At 34.8% G+C, this 24,570-nt stretch overlaps 1 protein-coding gene across 1 annotated transcript; it reads left to right on the forward strand.

The window, feature by feature from the left end:
• Positions 1 to 5,991: 5,991 nt before the first annotated feature.
• LOC147386390 (kinetochore protein SPC24 homolog) lies at positions 5,992 to 23,876 on the forward strand. Its single transcript, XM_086423608.1, has 6 exons — positions 5,992 to 6,354; positions 17,620 to 18,037; positions 18,370 to 18,511; positions 18,612 to 18,713; positions 23,471 to 23,544; positions 23,652 to 23,876. Exons 2-6 carry the CDS (start codon positions 17,755 to 17,757, stop codon positions 23,756 to 23,758), a joined length of 708 nt encoding a protein of 235 aa, XP_086279734.1. The 5' UTR covers positions 5,992 to 6,354; positions 17,620 to 17,754; the 3' UTR covers positions 23,759 to 23,876.
• Positions 23,877 to 24,570: the final 694 nt, after the last annotated feature.

Below are 24,570 nucleotides of genomic sequence, written 5' to 3' on the forward strand. Positions count from 1 at the left end.
TTCATTAAAGTCAATACCTGACTTTTGCCTAAAATCCTTCGCCACAAGTCTCGTTTTAAATCTCTCGACCTTACCTTCTGAATTTCTTTTAGTTTTGAAAACCTATTTACATTATATTATTTTACGATCTTTTGGAAGCGTCATTAGTTCCCACACTTCATTCTTTTATATAGATCCCAATTCTTCTTTCATTACTTCCTACCAGAATTGGGATTTATTTGAGTCCATGGCTTCTTTGAATGTTGAAGGATCATCTACATCACCTTTGATTAACTCTCTTTCTTGAAAGTACACTTTATAATCATAAGTAATAGCAAATCTACGTTTTCAGGTAGATCTTCTAATGGGAATGAGTGGTTGCGGAACTAGAACCACTACCGTTTGAGGATTGGGTTCTGGTTGAATTGTTGCATCTTCTTTTACAACTATTATACTGGCATGTGAAGCCACTAAATGAGTTAAAGGTTGCAAAATAAAGCATATTGGTGGATCACTACGTTTCTATTCAAATATAACCTTCATTTACTTTTCACTCCTACTATTTTGATCATATTCAAGAAACCTAGCACGGTTGATTTTAACAATCTCCATATGTCTCGATGGCTAGAAAAATCTATAACCCTTCGACCTCTCTAGATAATTAAGAAATTGACAAGTCGTCATTCGATAATCAAGTTTTTTCTGATTTGAATTGTACATCTTTGTCTTGGTAAGACTCCCCCAAACATGAAGATGGCCAAGGCTTGGTTTCCTGCCAGTCCATAACTTGAAAGGAGTTTTTGGAGCTACTTTGTAGGGAACTCTATTGAGAATATAAACTACCGTCTTCAAGACTTCACCCCAAAAGTTTTTTGGTAGGTCTAAGTAATTCATCATACTACGAACAACTTCTTGATAAGTCCGATTTCTACTTTCAGCAATTCCATTTTGCTTAGATGTTCCAGGTGTGGTATATTGAGGAACTATTCCTTACTCCCTTAATTATTCCACAAACTTCCTATGGTTTGTTCAATTTTATGTTTGGGGATAAAAATATTTTCAAACTAGTTAGTAACTCAGACTTTTTCCCAGAACATGCAAACATGATTTTTAGTCTCGCACAATATATTTTCTCAAAGGTTTTCTTAGCCTTCAAGTATTTTTTTACTCAAAATTTTCCCAGATTCTTTTTGAGAATTTTCTCAAAAAAAAAAAACTTTTCAGATTTTTCTTAGATCTTTATCAGATTTTACTCGAATTTTTCTCAGAATTTTTATCAGGTTTTCTGTAAACTTTTTTTAGTTATTTCTCAAAATTTTCTTATAATTTTTCTTAAATCTTTATAAGATTTTACTTAAATTTTTCTCAAAATTTTCTTAGGTTTTCTATAGACTTTTCTCAGATTTTACTCAAATTTCTCTCAGGTTCGTCTTAGATTTTTCTTAAATTTTTCTCAGACTTTTCTTTGTTTTTTTTAGACTCATCTCAAATTTTTCTCAAACTTTTCTCAGGTTTTCTGTAGACCTTTATCAAATTTCACTCAAAATATAGTGAGGAAAAATGCTTTACTATGCCTCATCCACTGTCAAAAAGACATCGAGATGTGTTAAATGAGACCTTGATATTTGTTACAAATCTCAAGGACTTGCTTTACGAATCTTGAAGTCTTTTGACGATGGTTGAAGCATAGTAAGGCCTTTTTTCCTCTCTATGTTAGTACGACTAGTCGGACTTTTGAATAAATTAGTAAGGGAGCAATTACTTCTAGATCACCTTGAACTGATTGCACCCCATCATTTAAAATAAGATTCACCTTACTATGTTAGAATGGTTGCACTCCTTTTCTAGAAAAGAAAGAGAGAGAGATAAAGTCTACCTGATCTTCTTTGAAGAGAGAGGGGAAAGGAGGAGAAGAAGAGTTAAAATCAGAGTGAGGAGAAAGAGGATTGAATTGAGAGAGAGAGAGAGGGAAAAGTAAAATGATATAAGAGGTTGAAGTGGATATGTGTGAAAGAGATATTATTCTGTGGTAGAGAGAGAGAGAGAGAGAGAGAGGGGGGGGGGGAGTTTCGTAGTGGTTTGCAATTTGTAAAATTTTTAGAAATGTTAGAAAATAGACAGTTTTTTGAAATAGGGGTGCAACCGATTGGTTGAAGGTGATCTATAGGTCTATCGCTCCCAATTACTAATTAGAAACTACCGTTGTCAATGGATTGATTCCAAGTTGGGTCAATCCGATTTGGTAACATATCGACAAGGATCTATCAATGGGTTTTTTTTTATCCCATCTCAATATTAGTATCCAATAACAATCGAATTGGGTCTAGATAATAGCAAATCCAATTTGATATACAAAATTTAGATAAGCTTCGTATATTTAAAGAAACATATAATATAGTTATATATTTTCTCACATTTTATCGAATTGGTCCCTATAAGATCAAGTCTTGGTTTATCCAAAATCAATTTGATGTTAAGAGGTAGGATTGAAACTAATCGGATTGGAACCTTCTTGATATCCAAATTCTTGATCTAGACCCAAAGTTATAAGATCAAATTTTAGGTTTAATCCGATCCATTGATAGCCCGAATCATAAATATGATAAAATGAAATAGGGACAAGTGATTAACACTGACCCGTCGACCTTTCGATGAGTATTTGAGATGTTGTTATGTTTTCAAAGTAATGACCATCTTCAATCTTTAGCCACACACACAAAAAAAAAATCCTTGATTATTCTTCTCAAAACCTGTCTTCTTAAACCTATATGGTAAGTGAGTACCTATAAACTAGGGATCTTGCGTGACCGTGTAGTATTCGTGAAAATCCCCAACATTTCAAACTACTGGCCTTGCTTTAAGTCGATAAGGTATGTTACCTGACCCATTCATATTGTGTGAAACCATGTATCACCCCATGTTCTTCCCATAAATACCCATCTTCTTTTATTCTACCATTCTTCTTTTTCTTTACCATTGTGTGTTGTCTATACAATTTCGTTCTGTTTTTCTTCTTTATTTTATTTGTGTTCCCAGTGTTCTTTAAGCATTCTCAAGTGTTCAGGCACTCCTTGGCTCCCCCCCCCCCCTTTTTTTCTTTCAATTATCTCTTTTTCTTTTCTATTCTTTTGAATCCTTAATCAAGTTTATAGGCCTTGTGTCTTTGGCCCATCTTTAGACCCTCTTTTTTTCCATTCTTCCCATTTTTTCCTTAGAATGGGGAAGAAACCCTCAACCTTATTAAGGTTGCTATGGAGGATCCAAGGGCCCAATTTCATATCCATGACTCTTATACAATCAACACAAGCCCTTTAGCTTAGTGCGAAGAAGGAACCACAGTTGAGTATTGGGGCCAATTTCGGTTTGGTCTCTAGATCCTACTAAGTCCTTTAACCCAAGAAAATTTGAGTTGCTCCCAAAAGGTTGCTAGTCAGATGATCGGAATTTTTTATCGACTCATTCATATGATTGAGTTGGTCAACATTAAGCTTGACGATAACCACAAGCTCAGGCTTGCTGACATCTGACCCCAAAAAGGGTTGGACATTGCTATTTGATGAAGATGAAGGGGAATGACAAGATTTTTGGCCTCCCTAACTTCTATAAGGAGTGATTTGTGTTTCTGATCTTAATCTACCATATTGTATGAATTTACTAACTTGTCTTGTGTTACTGAAATAAATAGGTTAGGCTTGTTTATTTCATAAATACACAATACTACCTAACTATTATAATATGTTTATTATTATTTTTTGGGTGTTACATCCGTTGCACCGATTGGAATCTCGGGTATATGTTCAAGCGATGACAGACCAATTCTGGGTCAATCCTCGTTATATCCTTTAATGACCATTATTTTCTTTCAAAAATTGTATCATGGTTTTCCTCTCCTCTTCCTTGAGCTCTGTTCCAATGCATGTCTTATGCACCCATTCATCTCCCAAATTCGCCTCCTCCACTTTGTCGAATGTTGCCCTATGCTCTAGAGGAGACCCGTTTTGTAATTGTTATTGGGAGAACAAGCCCTTTTCTTCTTCCCCCATATATTTTCTTTTCTCTTTTTCCCTCATTAATAGCTGTCATAAATATTTTCGTGCCACCAACTGACTCCCCTGATCTCCATAGGTCATAATTGGGTTGAGAAACATACGACATGATGGTATATTGAAGGGACTACCTATATGGTGTGAATCCATCTTCTTCCTAAGAATGCCTTGTATGTTGATCTCGTATCGATGATCATGAACCTTGTCATAATGGTTTATGGACCTGCTGAGATCGAAAACATACTATCTCCCACGAAAGGGTTGCATTCCCATTGAGCTTGAATACGCTTGATTCAGATGGTTCGAGACTTCTGACCAATCCCATCTGCTCCGCTATAAACATAGACAAGATGTCCACCGCATTTCCCGCATCCACAAGGATTTTCCTTAGATATACCATTCCACTACCAAGGTAACGACCAATGCGTTGTTATGGGGTAGCTAACCCACGCAAGTAGTCGTGAGTGACCACGATTGATGTTGACCCCAAACTGACTTTGGTACTCGAGCCACTCTTACTCATTTTGAGATTTGACATACTTTTTTCTCGTGTATGGTCTTCCTTACTTTGTTTTTTTGAAAAACCCCAATTACCAGTATGATATTACACGAATATCGAAGACAAAATATTTTTGGGGGAATCAAGTTTTTCGCAAGAGGGTGATGACAAACATTTTGGTCATTTTGTTGATCTCTCGTAGAAGGCCAGGGTCAAGGGTCAAGAGTATGTCATCAGTTTAAACATGCAAGGTATAAAAAATTCATTCATACCCCTCCACGTGTGGATGATGTTTGAGATATCATATTTTCAAAATGATATACCCTCGAGTTTTCTTCCCAGATCATTAGTCTCCAATCTTTATGATAAAGGTTTTTACCATCATTTTCAACCTTAGAGATTCTATATACTTCCACCTTCAAACCTCGATAATAAGATATGAATTTTGAAGAAGTAAAAAATATGAGGAAATTTTGAGTAGACAAATCTAGGATTTTCTATGAGGGGGTTAAGGCAAAGTTGAAAATAACAAATCATGGATGAGCTTGAAATAACTTACCATATAGGTTAAAGAAGACAAGTTTTGAAAAGAAAAATCCAGGATTTTTTGTGTGTGACTAAAGATTGAAGATAGTCATCACTTTGAAAACATAAGGACATCTCAAATGCTCGTCGAAAGGTCGACGGGTCAGTGTTAATTATTTGTCCCTATTTCATTTTATCATTTTATTAGTGATAAAAAACCCCATTGATAAGAATCTGATAAGATGCTTATCATATTTAATAGTTACAGGCTCAATTAGATCCTTATCGATATGTTACCAAATTGGATTGACTCGACTTGGAATCAATCCATTGACGACGGTAATTTCTAATTAGTAATTGGGAGCGATAGACCTATAGATCACCTTCAACCAACCGGTTGCACCCCTATTTCAAAAAATTATCTATTTTCTAACATTTCTAAAATATTTACAAATTGCACACCACTGCAAAACTCTTCCCCCCTCTCTCTACCACAAAATAATCTCCCTTTCATACATATCTTCTTCAATCTCTTGTATCAATCTCTCTCACTCTGATCTCAATTCTCCCTCTCCTCCTTTCCCCTCTCTTCAAAGAAGATCAAGTAGATTTTCTCTCTCTTCAAGAAAATGAGTGCAACCATTCTAACATAATAAGGTGAATCTTATTTTAAATGATGAGGTAGAATCAGTTCAAGGTGATCTGAAAGTAGTTACTCCCTTATTAATTTATTTAAGAGTCTGACTAGTCGTACGATCATAGGGTGGAAAAAAAAAAGGTCTTACTATGCCTCACCCGTGGTCAAAAGACTTCGAGATTCATAAAGCAAGTTCTCGAGATTTTTTAGAAATATCAATGTCTTATTTAATACATCTCGAGGTCTTTTTAACGGTGGATGAGGCATAGTAAGGCATTTTTCCTCACTATCTTAGTAAGAAAAGGGTTTCTCTTTACTCAACAATATTTTGAACGTTGGGAGAAAAATGAAACCCGCGAAATAGACAAGCCCTAGAAAAAAGCGGGAAGAATTTCCCCAAACCTCTTCACCTTTTTCTTTCAATCCATTCCGGCCCACAGCGACACCTTCCTCTTCCTTTATATTTATCTTCACCAATCACCATCTCTCCCTCATCTCTTTCCCAAATCGAAAATCAGATTCCACCTAAAAATCTCCAAATGCAGAGAAACGAGCAGCCATTCCAGTAAGTCCGCCACTTCAAACCATAGATTCGAACCTCAAGTAGGGCTTCGAATGCCCTAGAAATCTCATTCTCGTCTCACATTCGGATTCAAATCACGTGACAGGTATGACTCTTAATGTAATCTGAAACCCTAGATCTATGGTTCTTTACATTCCAAGCTTTCGAATTTAATTGCTTTTGTTAGGAGCACTACTTGATTTTTTAAACAGAGATCTTTCTTTCTGGGGCTTAGACCCATAGCTCAGCTGATTGACTTCGAACTGCGACTCTGAGGTCCTGTGTTCAAGACTTCAAGTCAAGCTTACCCATCCAAAAAAAAAAATTATTTGCAATGCAACTATGTTGAATATTTCTCCAGTGGATTCTGCCTATTTTTGTTGATTCCCTGATCTTTCATGAGATGAGATTACATATGCAAACGTCAACTTGGTAGATTTCAAGCAACAAAGATTTTATTTTTATTCAAAATATTGTTTTTTTAGGACATTTAGCAAAAAAAATTCCATAGGTTTATGACAATGGCAAAAAAAGGGCGACTTTTTTTTTTAAATACTAAAAAACATTTCGTTTGGTACAGTAACTCGTGTTTTTTTTTGTGTGACAAAAATGCCCTTCACTTTATTTCTTCATTCAATCTTTTGTAACTTTCCTCCCTCCTCCATTTTCAGATTTTTTGAAGGAGAAAACTCTCTCCATTATTACACTTCAAAACCTACTGAATAGTTATTGGAATCATAAAAAAAGATTCGACTGTGAGAAACGACCAACATCTTGTTGATCTTGGTGAATCTCGTGTTCCATCCATGATCTATCGGGCATTTTCCCCAAATGTTATCCCTCTCTTCTCTCTTTATTTCATTTCTTTTAAAATCCTTTGTATAATTTTATCCTCATAGTTATATAGATGGAAATCGAAAAATGGAAAATGGAAAATGGTATAAAAAATCTGAATAATTTTGCGATTTTTTGAGGTCATAGATCATTAAAAAATTGCAGTGTCAAGGTTCGACATTAGAATATAACAGAACTATCGTCGAACCTATACTTAGGTGCTGTTTGTTAAACTAAAAAAAATAAGTGCTGAATAGCATTAAGCGCTGAAACTTATAAGCGCTGAATTTAAGTGCTGAAAAAGTTGTTTGTTTAGATGTTGAATCATGTTTGTTACACATTACTGAAACTGATAAATTGTCTTTGTTACCCTTACAATCATATTATACATTGTTTACACGTTTCAAATACTTATTTATTATCAAACACAATGAATTATATTATTTTTTATAAAATTAAAATACAATTTATTTTTAAATAATAAATAATACTCAAATAATCTTCAATTTATAAATAATAATTTCTATTTATAAAAACCCACAAATTTCAAATTAAAAATAATAATGTCATACAAGTCACCAAAATTTGAAATCAACTTTAAAAGAACTTAATTTTGGATGAATAATTTTCGATGGAAATGAAGGATGTGTAATTATAAAAGCACCCTATGAATTAATAAGGACATCCCACACTATAGCCATTTTTTGTTTTGTTTTATATGGGTTAAAGTTTTTGGAATGAGCAAATTTTTAGTGAGGATGGTCTATATGGTCTAGAGATCATCATCACCAAAAATCAGTCTATTTTGAAACTTCTAACTCGTTAAAAATAGTTTTCAAAAAAAAAAAAAGGATAATTTACGGTTCTTGAACTTGTTTTGATAGGGTTAGAAGTTTCAAGATGTGCTGATTTTTTGTGAGGATGATCTCCTCATTGTAGAGATCATCCTCACCAAAAATCAACTCATTCCAAAACTTTTAACCCATACAAGACAAAATAATTTAGCTATGGTGTGGGTTTATTAATTTGTGGGGTGTTTATATACTTATCCATGGGATATAAGAGGTAATATCCTTTTAAGAATAAGGGCATACTTGTCCATGCTCAAAAAAACAAAGGGCATACTTGTCCGTGTTGAAAAAAGCGAAGTGCTTACCGCTTCAGCACTTTTTTTCAGCATCAAAATAGTGCTGAATTTTTTTCACTTATTTTCAGCAATAAGCACAAGTAAACAAACGCGCTATTTTGACAAAAGTGCTGAATTTAATTTTTTTCAGCAATAAGCACTGAAAAATAGCGCAAACAAACACCACCTTAATGTATAATCGTTGAGGTTCGATGATACTAAAGTTTTATTTAACATTTTGTTATAAATTTGTTGTTGAACGTCTACAATACTATTATATTCGAACCTCTACTTAATATACAATCATCGAGGTTTGACAATTCAAACAAATTTTATTTATAGAAGAAACGTTTTATTAGTCATTGTTGAGGTTCAATGATAGGTAATGTTGAACTTCGACGATACTTCTGTTATATTTTAATGTTGAGCCTCGACATTGCAAATTTTGTATGATTGATGCCCTAAAAAAATCGCAAAATCATTCAGATTTTTGCTACCATTTTCTGTTTATATAACTATGGGGATAAAATTATACAAGGAATTTTAAAAGAAATGAAAGAAAGAGGGGAGAGAGGGTTAACATTTGATGAAAATGTCAAATAGATCATGGATGGAATACGAGATTCACCAAAATCAACCAGATGTTGGTTGTGTCTCACAACCGGATCCTTTTTTATGATTCCAATAGCTATTTGATGGATTTTGGAGTGAGAATGTGGAGTTCTCTCCTTCAAAAAATCTGAAAATGGAGGAGGGAGGAAGTTGTAATTTTCAAAAGGTTGAATGAAGAAGATGAAGTGAATGCCATTTTTGTCAAAAAACACGAGTTATTGTAGCAAATGGAATGTTTTTGAGTATTGAGATACTATTGCCACACCAACTTCTGCTAATGCCACCCAATTCATATTTAAATTGCCAAAAAATTGTACACATCTTGGGGTGGCATTAGCAAAAGTTGGTGTGGCAATATTAGCTCTCAAATTTTACCCTCCCCTATTTTATTTTATTTTTTTTTCAGAATTGTATAGGAATCTTTTGAAATGATATGAATTGGATAGAATCTCTTTATGGGTATTATCAGTTAGTACTAAAGTTTCATTCTATTATTCTGGTTTGGTTCTACTTATTCTTAAGCCTTTGGGCTTCGAAGTTGATCTACGTAGTTCTAATTTTGCAATGAATACCTCTTTAATCTCATCGACTTATATTGTTTCATTTTCAAATAACATATAAGGGACCTACTCTTTAGTATGATGAATTACCTCATCAATCAATACTGCAATAGATACAAACTCAAAGTCGATCCCTGATGTAAACCAACTATAACAAGGAACTCACTTGTTTTCTCATCATTTGTTTCCATATGGTTATATTTGTCTCACACATGACCTTTATTATATTGATATTTCCCACTCGGACTCCCTTTTTTTTGCAATACGCACTAAATTAACTCTCTAGATCCTTTGTTGTTACTCAATAAAACTATGTTGAGATTTTTCATCTATTCTCTAAGATTTTCCACATGGTTGGGTTTGCAAAACATGAAGCTAATGGGTACCATAGTACAAATATTCATAGTCATGATAGTCTATTGAGAATCTTTACTTAATGGATTTCTTATTCCATAAAAACGAGACGGTTTAGGTTAGGTTTGCATCCAGTATTAAGCTTTTGGTCAAACCTTCAATAAGACCATCTATGCTTTATGGAGCAAAATTCTTGGCAATTAAGAAACAACAGTTGCATAGAACATGTGCTACTGCCAAACAAGAACTAAAAGAGACATTTTATAATTCATATTTTGGACCAAACTTGGGGAACATTGAGAGTATCTACACCATAAATGGGAAGCTTTTGAAGCTACAAGGTGCATAGGCATGACCCATCAACTAATGATTGTAATTGCGTAGAATATTTTGTTGCTTGATTGATAAGCTTGAGTTACTATTGTGAATGTATATTTTCTGAACTTTGTATGCATTATATTGCCCTATCAATAACTAGTTGCTTAGGTATGGTTGAAAGCCACTCAAGTGTGTCAAGAATCCAGATTGATGCAGGAGTATTGTACAAGTGGGTAGACTTCCTCCTAGATCCTCTAACTAACTTTGTGTTATCAGGACCACCATAATCCAATGCTGTTGAGCGATAGTCCCACATTGCCTAGGTAGCATGACCTTGGGCTATATATAAACCTAGGGTAATCCTCACCTTACAAGCCGGTTTTGTGAGGATGAGTTAGGCCCATGGGCTTCTACATGGTATCAAAGCAAGTAACCATAGGGATGTAGGAGACATGTTACATGTGAGGGAGAGTGTGAGCGATAGTCCCACTTCACCTGGGTATCTTGACCTTGGGCAATCTTCACCCTACAACTCGGTTTTGTAAGGATGAGTTAGGCCCACGGGCTTCTACAATGCGCCTCCCCATTCTACTTCTCACTTTATTGAACCTCCCTAAAAAGTGGAAATCTAGGCAGGATTTTTCCCATTTTTCATGACAACTAAGATGTTGAAATCTAGAGAAAAAAGATTTAAGTTTTGATGAGAGCTTAGAAGCATTAAAAAAAGAAAAAGAAAAAGAAAAAGAAAAAGAAAAAGAAAAAGAAAAAGAAAAAACATGCTCGTGTCACTTTATTGAACCTCCCTAATAGGTGGAAATCCAAGCAGGATTCTTTCCATTTTTCATGACAACTAAGATGTTGAAATCTAGAGAAAAAATATTTAAGTTTTGATGAGAGCTTAGAAGCATTAGAAAAAGAGAAAGAAAAAACATGCTTGTGTTTGTTGAAGCTTGTCATCTAAATCTCATTCTTCCTAATCGATTAGTAATAGGGGTTTTCACATTTGAAATTTGCTGGGTTCTTTGTTTTCTTTTGATCCTGTTGTTGCTCATGGCAGGTACACTTCGTAGATGATCCTATGGAGCATTAATTAGGAAACCTTAATTCTTGTTTAATGTTATCTTCAAAAATCTAGGTTTGATTTGCATAAACTGTGGAAGTAATTGGCCTAGTGGTAAAACAAAACAAAGTTAGAGTTGTCTTTTGAGCATCTTTACTGAATGAATTTTTCATGTTGTGTTAATGAGCATTCTTGATTTGCATTGCTCTTCCTTAGCCCATAATAAAGAGATGGTTCAAGGTTGATTGGCACCAGTCTAAAGTTTTTGCTGAACATTCAATTTGACCAGCAATGCCTTATGGAGAAAAAAAAATGTTGGGTAATTAAAAACTAACACTTTCTTTTTGATGAGTAAGAAAACACATGTAGAATGAATTTAGTTAGATGAAGATACTTATATGGATCAATGACAATAACAGAGAAGGAATTTTTTTTTGGAATTAGCTCATCTAAGGTAACCTAGGGCATTGAGGCCCTTGTGAGAGACTAGAGTACATCTGTGCATGTTAAAGCCTCTACCAAGAGGTGGATGAGACCAAGAAAGCTTGGTTCAAAGTAGTGAAAAACAGAGCATTGATGCACTCGTGAGAAAGAGTACATATATGCATGTCAATGCCTCTACCAAGATGCATTGACACCCTTGTGAGAGTAGAGTACATCTGTGCATGTCAAAGCTTTTACCAAGAAGCTGGTGAGACCAAGAAAGCTTTGTTCAAAGTAGTGAAAAATAGATCATTGATACACTCTTGAGAAAGAGTACATCTATGCATGTCAATGCTTCTATCAATAGGTGGGTGAGACCTAGAAAACTTTCGGGATAAAAAGCTTTAAAATGACCCATGTGGCATTAATAGGTAAATGGCCATGGAGATTTGGAGAAGAAAAGTTGAGCTTGTGGAGGAAGGTTATTAGAGGAAAATATGGCGAGAAATTGTATGAGTGGGATAGTAAGGAAGTGAAATCACCTTATGGGTGTAGTTTGTGGACGAACATTATGAGTGTGTACACAAAATTCAAAGAATTGTTGGCTTTTCGATGGGGAAGTGAGGAAAGAATTTGTTTTTGGGAGGATAGTTGGTTTGGTAACTTTTCTCTCTCGATATAATTCCCAAGGCTTTATGCGTTGTCTTTAAAAAAGGATAAATCGATTGTCGAATTTCCGAGCAACCTTACTAACGAACGTGCTTGAGATTTGGGATTTAGAAGGGATTTTAATGATTGGGATATTCAAGAATTGGCAGAGTTGACCTTCAAGCTTGATCAGTCTTTATTGGAGAGGTCGGAACATGATAAAAGGATATGGACTTGTTCGAAGGATAGAGTTTTCGGTAAGTTCATTCCGCGAGTTGATTTCAAATCAAGGTGTTCCTTTCTTCCCGGTGGGTCCCATTTGGGGTCACAAGGTTCCGTCAAAGGTTTCTTTCTTTATTTGGTCGGTAGCATTGGGTAAAATTCTAACTTTTGATAATCTAATGATTTGGAGTTGGGTGGGTCCAAACGTTTTATTAGTAAATCACATATGCCATCCTAGCATATGCAGTTTAAGATTTTTGGATCATTATGCCATTGCATACAAAAATATGCAATGGCATATGCGATCACATACTATAATATGCAATGACATATTACTCCAATGGGCAAAGATTTGATTGTTGGAGCATTAAGTTCAACTTTTTTTAATCTATCTTCTCCTACAAATACCTTATTTCCCCCTTATTCCTACATTATTCTAAGCCATTTCTTTTACTCGCATATACTCTCTTTAAGTCTTGTTTTTTACTATTATTATTTTTCTTCAAAATATTGTGTTTATGCATTTTAACATAAGATCATGGTAAACTATTTAAGTGGACTCCACTTTAATTATCCAAAACTAGAACTTGATAATTAAACCTTCGTATCGTGAATAGTTTATACATTATTGACTATTTGGCTTCTTGAGTTCTTTTATTCTTGTTACTAAATGTAGTCAATTTAATTCAATTTGGAAAATGAATGCTATCCAAATATATTGTTTTAGGTTTGTTTTTATTTGCTTATATTTTTCTGATTTAAAAAAATATTTTTTCTCCTGTAAAAAGGGAGATATACTAAGAGGATAATTTGCATAAAATGCGCATTATCGACACTCCCTTAGTAAACAAAATGCGGAAGGAAAATGTTTTAAATTTTTTATTTTAAAAAATTGCTCAAGAAAGGATTGAAATGACTAAGAAATTTTGGCAAAAAGATTTTTGAAAAAACACTCCCCAACTTAAACTATTCATTGTCCCTAATGGATGGTAAAAGTTGGATTTCTCAAAAACATGCACGATGAGGATAAACATGATGTGAGACATGCATTCCAAAATGAAATAGATAGGGAGAGGCTATCTTTGTTCTTAATTTTTTTTATTATAGATCTTTGCATTCTCATAAGAGTCATTCATCAGCTCAGCCAACTCATAGAGTTGGAACTTTCTTTGGACACCAGCTTTGTCCAGGTCAAAGTTGAGCTTCTTGATTGCCCAATAGGCCTTGTATTCTAACTCAACTAGCAATTGACATTCCCTCCCAAAAACCAAGCGGTAACCATAAGCAGTTATGTAAGCCCACAACACATCAGATAGGCTTAAGGATGAATCCTTGCGGTTTGGGTTCACAGTCTTCTCCAAGATATTCTTAATCTCTCTATTGGAGATTTCAACCTACCAGCTTGTTTGAGGGTGATAGGGGGTAGCAACTTTGTGAGTTACTCCATATTTTTGCATGTGGCTCTCGAAATGCTTGTTACAGAAGTGCTTCCCCTCATCACTAATGATGGCTGTTGGGGTCCCAAATCTAGATAGGATGTTCTCTTTCAAGAACTTTAGGACAACCATATGGTCATTAACTTTACATGCTACGACCTCTATCCACTTGGACACAATCTACAACCACTAAATTGTATAAATTGCCAAAGGAAGAGGGGAATGAGCCCATGAAGTCAATTCTCCACACATCGAATATTTCGATGATGAGGATGAGATTCAAGGTTATCATATTTCCATGACTAATGCTACCTAACCTTTGGCATCTATCACATGACTTGCAGAAAATGTATGCATCTTTGAAAAGAGAGGGCCAATAGAACTCGCATTGTGGCACTTTGAAGGCCGTTTTCTTCCCAAAGAAATGGCCCCAATGAGCACCAGAATTGCAGAAGGTCTAAATAGAGTGATGCTCGGTTTCGAGTATACATCTACGTATGATCTACTCGGGACAATATTTAAATAAATATGGATTTTCTCAAAAGATTTCACCTCAAAATAAAATTTCTTTTGTCTTGTTTAGTCCAATGTGAGGGAACACGTCTAGTAACCAGGTAATTAGCTATGTTATCATACCATAATGCTTGGAAAATCTCAAACAATTGCTCATCAGGAAATGTCTTAGTTAGTAGGGCATTTCAAATGATGAGTGTAAGGTTAATTTAGATAGGTGGTCTGCCACTACATTCTCAATACCTTTTTTTGTCTCTGATTTCCAAGTCAAACTCTTGTAATAGAATGATCCACCTAATTAGTCTAGGCTCTGCATCCTTCTTTGAGAGAATGTACTTCAATGCAACATGGTCTGACTAAATGATCACATTAGAACTGTGAGGCATGACCTAAACTTGTTGAGAGCAAACACAACAACTAACAACTCTTTCTCTGTAGTATAGCTATGACATAGCCACTAACATCACACATTACCTCAAAAGGAAATGACCAATCCGGAGGTTGGATTATGGTAGGACTGGCAATGATCCGGATTTGACCCAGTATATGGTCTGAAAAAATAGGATTCAGATACAAATTTTCAATTTTTGGACAGATTCAGTTTTAAAATTAGAGATCCGATAAATTTTTTGGATCGGATTCGGATCAAACCCAATCCAATCCGATAAAAGTCCGATCCGAATCTAAATATACATATTACTCTCTTTCACTGCTCACTTGTTTTGACTTAGTTTTCTCCGTCATCTCCTTAAAACAAAATCTTTACTAGAGATTTAAATCTTTTGGTGATGAAACCCTTGTTTATACACCCCCAAACACGACCATGGTTGCTGCAAATGTTTTATGAAGATATGAATCGTTTGGTTGCCTTTGAGAGAAGGTTGAGAACATTGGCTTAGTGGGTTGATTCGAACATTGATAGAACAAGAACTAGGGTTTTCTTTGAAGATTTTTCCTTCACACATTACAAGTAAGCTCTCTCTCTCTCTCTCCAGCCCTAGTTGAGCAACCTCAACCATGTTTGAAGATCTCACCTTGTAACCTAAAATGGCTAGAGCTCATCAACTCCTGTGTCTAGTTGTGATGTTTCTTCCCGCATCTTCATCTTTCTTGAACCTTCCGCCATTGAAGAAGTTCCACCAGCACCACTACTACCTCTGCCACTATTGATTTAGTACTCTCTTTTCATGGTTTCTCCTCTGAGAATCAAATGTTAGAGAAAAATGGAGAAAAGTTTAGGTAGAGAGAGAGGAGAAATAGGGGAAAGGGGTAGATAAAGAAAGTTCTGGAGATTTGGTCTTGTGCCGTAAATGGACAAAGGCATTTAACTTGATCTTATTCAAATCGGATCGGATCGGTTTTGGATATCAGAAACATGTAGTCGGATCAGATCCGGTTTAACAACTTATTGATTGGATTGGATTTGGATCGTACAATAAAAAAAAATCAGTTAAGTATTTTGATCCGGTATTGAATTGATTCAATGCCAGCCCTACATTATGGCGCTGTGGTCAACAAAGTCTTAAGATGCTCAAAAGCTAGATTGCAATCTTTACCGAAGTTCATGTCAACATCCTTAGCTAGAAGATTGCAAAGGGGTAGGATATCTAACTAAAGTTTTTGATAAATCTTAAAAGACCTAACTTCCCTAATGGTTCTAGGGATGGACAAGTGAGAAATGAGAGATCTATCTTAGCTTGGTCTACCTCAACCCCCTCGGAGGAGATAATATGCCTTAGACATTTCCCTTTGAGACCATAAAATGACAATTTTCCCAGTTAAACACTAAGTTCTTTTCTTGACAACGGATAAGAACAAGTTTCAAATGTTGCAAGCATTCCTCAAAAGTATCACCAAAAATAGAAAAATCGTCCATGACGACCTTAAGAAACCTTTCAACCATGTCGGAGGATATACCCAACATGCACCTTTGGAAAGTGGCAGGTGCATTGCACAAGTCAAAAGGGTATGCCTACACACAAAAGTTCCAAATGGGCAAGTGAAGGTGGTCTTCTCCTTGTCTTCAAGAGCAATTTCATTCTAGTTATAACCAGAGTATCCATCCAAAAAGCAATAGAATGAGTTTCCAGCTAGCCTCTCAAGAATCTGGTCAATGGAGGGTATGGTTCTTCCTAGTTATCGAGTTCTGCTTTCGGTAGTCTATACAAACTCTCCTCGTGGTTCTTTGCCAAGTTGGGACAAGTTCATCATGGTCATTTTTGACTACTGTTATCCTGGATTTCTATGGTACAACTTGGGTTGGACTAACCAATTGGCTATCCGAGATGGGTTAGACGATACCCACATCTAAAAGCTTGAGGATCTCAACTCGGACATCTTTCAAGTTTCAGGGTTTCATTGCCTTTGACCCTCTCGGGCAGGCTTGGCATTGTCTTCAAGATGGATCTTACGTGTACAAATGGTTGGGCTAATGCCTTTGAGGTCTGCAATGGTCCAACCTAAGGCTATCCTATGCTCCTTAAGGACTTCTAAGAGTCTAGCCTCTTGTTCTTGGGATATCTTATATGAGATAATCACAGGAAAAGTCTCTTCTTTCCCTAAGAAATCGTACTTGAGTTCCAAAGGGTTTGAAGTCAAGCTTGGGGAACTCTATAGATGATGGAACAGGTTTGGTTTCGGTAATAGACAATGGTTCAAAATTTTACTTCCACCTAGTGGTCTCCAAAAGAAGGGTAGAGTTCACAATTATCACTTCCATCATCAAAGTCTTATTCAAAATATTCAGGTTGTTAACTTGAATCCAATTTTTTTCCTTTCAGGCCTATATTCAAAGTTAGCAAGTTGAAGTTCGGATGGATCCGTGTTAAGAGTTTGACAATGTTTTGGCTATCAGCTAGTAGCGATCCACCTCTTCTATTCAGGGTTAGGAGTGACAATGCAACTGTAATGCTTACACAGGCACAGTTTTTAGATACAAGTATTTAAAATATACTTTTTAAATATTGCTAACCAGGTGTTTAGGGTAAGGCCATGGTGACAATGATAACATAATATATTTTATTCTACATTTCTTTCTCTATAGCTCATCTACATGGGCATTTGTTAGCATATTTCTAGATAATGATTATCTGTTTTTGTCACCTTACTCGTGCATCGATTTTTTAACAGAATGTACAGCTCTAAACATAAGAACTGAATCATGTTTTTAGCCACAAATAATTGGGATGAGGCACCATGAATTTTGGTTCATGAATTTCTTGTTTGACTTCTCAGATGTTCATTGATTTAAATTTTAATTATACAGGCCTTATTATTCTTATTCTTCAAGAGAAGATTGGACAAACAGTTTTTTCAAGGATGATGCATAATCAAGTGTTCACAAATTTCAGAGTTTCAGAGATATTCACTAAATCTGGAGACTGAAGAAAATATCCAGTTCATGCATTCGAATCTCATCCTCCTTTGCTTTAATATTGGATTGGGAACCATTTGGGTTTGTCAGTTCAATTTAAGAGAGAAAGAAGCGAATTCTGTTGCTTTTCAAATGGACAATCTTGCTATGAAAATTGATATTGGGAAGTGCATTTCATATGGTGATGTTATTGTTGAAGTCCTCAAGAACAAAAAGGACATTAGCAACTTGAGGCAATCTCTTGAAGGGGCTAATATGCTTCAATCATCTTGTGAGACAGACTTGTCAGAGGTTCAGAACTCATTAGAAGGTTTGTTATTTTTTTTTTCCTTTGTTTATTGCTTTCATTCATGTGTGGGGTCTCATTTAGGTGGTTTTTTTTTTTTTTTTTTGAATTTATATATATTTTCCACTTAAACCATGGCTTTTTATGAGTTTATTTTATTATTTGCTTGAGTGTGTAAAAGGGAAAGTGTTGCAGGACCATGATAGCTGCTTACAACTTACAACAACAAATTGGCCTTTTGATTTTTAACTTATATACTAGATTTTTCATGATAGAGGTCGAGAGTCAATTTGTCAAGGATTACAGTAGTCTTAATTGATGTGGCCCTCTCATGAGGATAATTATTGTTGCTGCAGAGTATCAAAAGAAGATAAATGCATGCAAACAAAAGATAAATGAGGCAAAAAGTGGATCTGTTGTTGATACAGATATAGAATCTCTTGAAAATGAGTTGGAAGAGGAACTTCAAAGAGAACATTTACTTAAGGAGGAGCTCAGATAAGTATTTACTTGATTTCATTTTCTACTATTAATTAATAATATTTAGAAATATTAATCACATTGATTACTGAAATATTTGTCAATTTTACATCGACACAATCATCAGTAACGAGATTAATGGCCTAGAACATCAGAGGGTTTCTATTGAAGAAAGGAAGAAAAGCGTAAATAAATCCAAAAAAGATGAATTAAGAACACAGTAAGTACCTGATGACATGACTTGATAGAATGGTTTTGATAGTTCTCTGTTTAAGTTATTGCTTTCTCAATTGGTTTGAGAGATGATAGATACCGTAGCTCATCACTGCCGCCATCCAAGGCTTTATTGTTTCAGTTTTATTATGTATTATGTTTCATACATATAGGTATGCCATTATCTGATGGCTACTGATTCAACATTTCCTTGCCCTCTTAGTTATTTAGCTTTAGGGTAAAGGGTACTCATGTACATACTAGATGTTTGGTTGGAAAACATTAGACAATATGGACATAATAATTTGGAGGTATTTTTTTAGAAGCATAACATTTATTTTATTTTTTAATTTCTTCGTTATAAATATATGCATTTCTTTTTTGGACTGCTAAATTTATTTGTTCCATCATTTTATTCTGTTGATTCATTGAGGTAACACTAAATTCTCGGAAAATTCATCTGTCAAAGACCCTAAAAGCTGTAAAACAACATACATTTTTAGATTATATGTTGATTTTCCATGAATATTGTTACACCATCTTCACCTCCTTTCATTCTCCATTTCCTTTGTCCTCCCTCCATCCCAAACCCTCATCAATCACCTCAGCCAACTTGTCACCACTGTGACGGCCCGCCAAACTCTGTCAAATCTTAAGGTATAAGGTGGCACCTCGAAATTTTGGCATGGTCTCCTCTGTTTATGTTAGTATTCCAAGGCGTTCAACGTGCACCTAATAAATGACATACAATCCTGCAAATACACATACAAAAATATAATACTAGCGGAATCTTATATACATCTAATAACGTACGATAAATCAGAGTGCGGAAGGATAACAAAATATAGAATTATACAACTATTTCCTCATTCTAACAAAAGTCCTAACGCTCGATAAAAAAATCCATAATACTCCTAGACGAATCTTTCACCATTAGGGGTATAGCCCCAATACTCACCAAGTGACGAACTCTGGTTGTCTATTTGACCCACTAGATAATTCTCACTCGTTTTTTTTTTTACACTTGTCTTGCCAAGCTTCGGATCTGAAACTAAAAATAGAGAACGAAAGAATGAGTAACAATGGTTACCCAGTAAGGAAGAAAATAATTTATGCCAATAACCTCTCCTTACATGAACGAATAAACATACTGAATCATTTTAAAATAAGCAAAGTTTTACAGAAGAAACTACAATTAACTGGTACATATAGCCGGGGATGAGCAACAAAATGTTTTAAAGCTCACATTACATCGATCAACAGTACTCACTATAACATTTTCTTTTTATACAAGACTAATTGATCAAGTGGAAATATTAAACGTGTATTTCATTTTATATATTAAAATAAGGTAACGGATACATAATACACAATGGTGGAGTAGTGGAATTAGAGAGTTGGGATTCACGATTGGATTGCTCCCAGTCGGGACATGGTGTTTCATAATAAAGTATTAGTTCTTGATTTTGTGGCTGGTCGTTGTTTACCACACTTGCGGGACCATTTATTCGGCTCAGGCTGGTCGTTTGACGTGACCGTAAGCAATGGGTCTCTTTTCGATGTGTCAAAACGTTGGACTACTATAGATTGTTAGTGATCACTAACTAATCATCTTCGTCTATGCCTATCAGGCATGCATGTGATTCCCAAATATATAAACCATTCGTATACGACCCACCTTTACATTACAAGTTCACTGGTAAAAATATAGAGGAATAACCCGGATTTCAGTTGTGACTCCACTCTTATACGCGTCCCATACCACGTATGAGCTTGGTGGTCCCTACCGTACATCCCAGGATAGTACACCACTCCGGATGATATGACGCACTATCCCTTCAGGCATTCACAGACTCTTTAACAACTCACAAAATAGTTATATATATATTATTTTCATTTGAAAACAATTTAAAAATTAACAATACAAGATTGAGAATAGATATCCAGTTTCCTACCATGCAATTATGGCCACCCGACCTAAAATAAATAACAGAACGGAAAAGTAAACAGCGCCTTGTGCTAACAGAAAGTAAATAAACATGCAACCAGTAACATTATCCTTGGATATCCGTTCACCAACCTACATACAACACAACAATGTAAAATGTAGACATCACCCCTCGGGTGTGATTGACATTTTACTGTTTCATACCCTTTTCCCTTTTTGATTTTTACAATTTTCAATCTCTTAAACAAAATATCCACTTTCTGATATTCATCAACTCAATATGAGTTCATTGAATATTAAATCTTTTTTCTTTTCAATTATGAAATTTATTTTTATCATTTAAACTGAAAATTTACAAAATTTATATCAAAATAGGGTCCAAGCAGTGCAAAAGACCCAATTGGCGAAAATAACCCGGTGAAATATCATACCCACGTATAATTTGTTATAAAATACAATTAAACATATTAAATATGCAAGTTCTGGCGTGAATTTGAAATAAACAAACAAAATTCTATATTTTTTGAAATCTATAACAAATTTCCGATAAAATCTTAAATACAATTTTCATAATCTACGATTACTAATAAAAATTGAGAGTTTCTTACAATTTCTAGGCGATGGAATTGAAACACGTGCGCGGAAATCGAGGCGATCGGTTCGGAAATCGAGACGATTCAAACTTCGGGACAGCTGATTTTCGAATCTAACTAGATGGTTTCGAAGATCTCGATGTCGTAGTCTTTTCTCCCTTCTGCGGTGGAGGACGGTTTGATCCCGAAACGGATGAAATCTGAGGTCGAAGTTTCGAAACCCCCGTATATAAATACGATTGATTTTTGACAATATGGGGTGAAAAAGGCGAGAAAACGGAAGGAACTTGGGTGGATTTTGTAGAGAACAAAGTTGCAGACAATTTTCTCTTATGCGTTGAAGGTCGAAGACAGACCGTTTACGACGAATCTGAGGTTGAACTTCGGGAGAAAAATCAATTATTTCTTTTTAAATTCGTGGCTGATTTTTGGACGACTTTGGAAGATGAATAGTGAAAAAAAATTAAAAATTTTAGTTATATAAAGTATTGGGACGAAATCGATATTTCGCTTATTGTTTCGATCGACGATAACTTGACCATCCGGATTCTAAAAGTGATGAATGAATACTCTATTTCGTCTAATTTTTCATTCGGGATCTAATGGTGTGGTCAATTTCTACAAATTCTGTCTCGAACAAAAATTTGCATTTTTGGCCCAATGTGACCCTAAAATTGATGTCGTTTTCGTTTTTGACGATAATTCGACTTTCTGGTCTCAAAAAATGATAAGTAAGTAGTCCATGTTCAATAATTTTTCGTTACAAACCCAATGGTATGATCGAATTTTAAAAATTCTTCCTCTAGCAAAAAGTCATTATTTTAGTTTGGTCCGATTCGGTAATCGAGAATTTTACAACTTTTCTGTTCGGACTCGCATTTAAGCGTGCTTATAGGTTAAAGTATGTTTTTCAATCATTTTGAATCCAATGACGAGGTCAGATTCTATTAAAAATGATCAGAAACATCCTAAAATTTTATCTCTAAGTCCCACTTTTAGGATTTTTCTCAAGTTTACACTATTTATTTTTCCTCGAGATTTTACAGCCACCATATTCATCGTTGCCATCACACAATTGCCACCGTAGCCATCACCACCACCTCCATACCACCCTCTTCATTTTTTGTAGGCTGAGGTTGATTAGATGCGGCTTTTGTATTTCTTAGTTCCGAGGGCATTCAGATTTCAGTGGAGGGACTTGGGAAAGATAGTTAAAGAGAGCTGCTATTGGTACCCCCACTTTACTTGTTACACCCAATTAAAATAAAAATAAATAAATCAATGATTGAGAATAATTAAAAGTTGGGGTGCCAATAAAATTCTCTCTTTTTTTTTTTTTGTTGAGATTTCTATTTGCTAGATTTAGGATTTTATACAAGCCTAATCCTAATTGTAAACAACTGCTGAAATTGTTTGAATGTGTTATAATGCTTTGTAATGTTGAGATAATAACTTGAACCGAACTTTTATAATGTTCGAAATGTGCATTTTATTCTTTAGTTAGGGTGATAAATAATTTAAGAAATTAGGGTGTAATAAGTAAAAGTTGGGGTGCCAATAGCAGCTCTCAAATTTAAATTAACTTGAGTATTATTTCTTTGAACTTATTACCCGAGAAACTATGTTTCTCCTAGACTAGTACCTCTTTTCATTATCTACATTAAATTATGATATTCATTATCCACATTCAATTATGATAAATAAAGAGGATTTTGCCATAGAGTTGGTGGTTGAGATGAGTATGTTCATATCATATGAGTATAACAGAGATGAATGACTAGCAAGAGAAAAAAAAAACAGCTATGAGCACATTTAAGGGAATCTAGGAGTAACTCCCATAAATAAAATTGATTGAAATGGTCTGGGCATGTACAATAAAATGAAGATTGATAGTGGTACCAATGAAAAGGAGTGCTCTGGTCTGGGTTTAAGGCTTTAAAAGGGGCAAGATGAAGGTTGGAAATGAAATGGACTTGTGTAAGAGATTTGAAGACATAACTCCTGAAAGAATAACTTGAAATAGGATTCATGTTGAATGGCAAAATAGGATTCATGTTGGCAGCTCAGATAGTTGGGGATCAAGCATTGCAAATGATTATGATGAATAACTTGAAACCGATATCGAATCTCTCTTCCAGCATTCTCAAACTGTTCTGTTGCCTTTTTATTGTGAAAGTTAGTTTTTGAGGTTGAAAATATACGTAACTTTGTTTTATAATGCAGGAGTATGCTTTCAATGTATGCTTCAGTCACAAATATCATCCCAAATTTGGGTGATCAAAATGAAATTTCTGGTCGTATCCTTACAGTATGCATCAAGAAATTCTTGAAATTCAGATAAGTAATTTTTTTTTTTTTTAAATTTCATTTTGTGGCAATTGGGTTCTCCTTGATCCGGTTACAGATATCGTTGAAAGAGATAAAAAGATGGTTGAGAAGTTTGAATTTGAGACAGTGAATGGATCCCCCTCGGAGATATGCAACAAGCTTTGGAAAATGATAGATCTATGAAGGGGAATTTTTTTCTCTGTTTCCCATAGCAATACATAACATATCTAGAGCTATGTTTTCAGTATTCATATTCTCACAGATATTATGATAATTTATGAAGCTGTGATGTTTTAGACCATATTTTGTGATGTTTGCCTTTAAAAGCAAAAAATAAATATGAACTAATAGACATAAAGAACTGTCTATAAAAGCAAAACCTTGTGGATTGGATGACTCTTGTCATTTTATTACACTGATCTGAGTTTTATGAATTGTCAAAAGCTGGTTATGTTCCATGATCTCTTGAAGGATTTTTTTGGATCCACCATAGGGCTTGAACCCTTGATCCCTTGCCACACGACACTGAAATTTACAAAACTGCCCTCCATTTTATTAAAGGACCATGCATCTCTCTCTAAAGGCAACACTTTTATTTATTTACTGAAGATGAGAGGGCATCTAGTTCTTTTCTTGTTAGTCTATTTGAAAAGACTCAGGTCAAGTGGCATGTCATCAATTTATAAAAGAGGGGTATCTCAATTATTCACTAAAATCAGTCATTTTCAAGTTCTTTTGATCTCTAATAAATGATTTTAATCTATTAAATTTCATCTTCAATGCATTGCTTTCAACCTCACTTTAATCCTTTGAAGAAAATGGCTTCAACTCCTTCATTCCCAACCTCAAGAGTGAGCCAAAATTTGTCTTATATAGGTTATAAGTTTTGAAATTGACTGATTTTTTGAGAGGATTAAGTAAAAAATATTAAAAAGAAGAAAAAAAATACTTTTATGAGTCGTTTCTTGACTAGTTTAGGTGGCACGTGCAAGGCA

Source organism: Akebia trifoliata, chromosome 14 (genome assembly GCF_017979445.1).
Source record: "Akebia trifoliata isolate Shusen 1 chromosome 14, ASM1797944v1, whole genome shotgun sequence".
NCBI classification, from domain to species: domain Eukaryota; kingdom Viridiplantae; phylum Streptophyta; class Magnoliopsida; order Ranunculales; family Lardizabalaceae; genus Akebia; species Akebia trifoliata.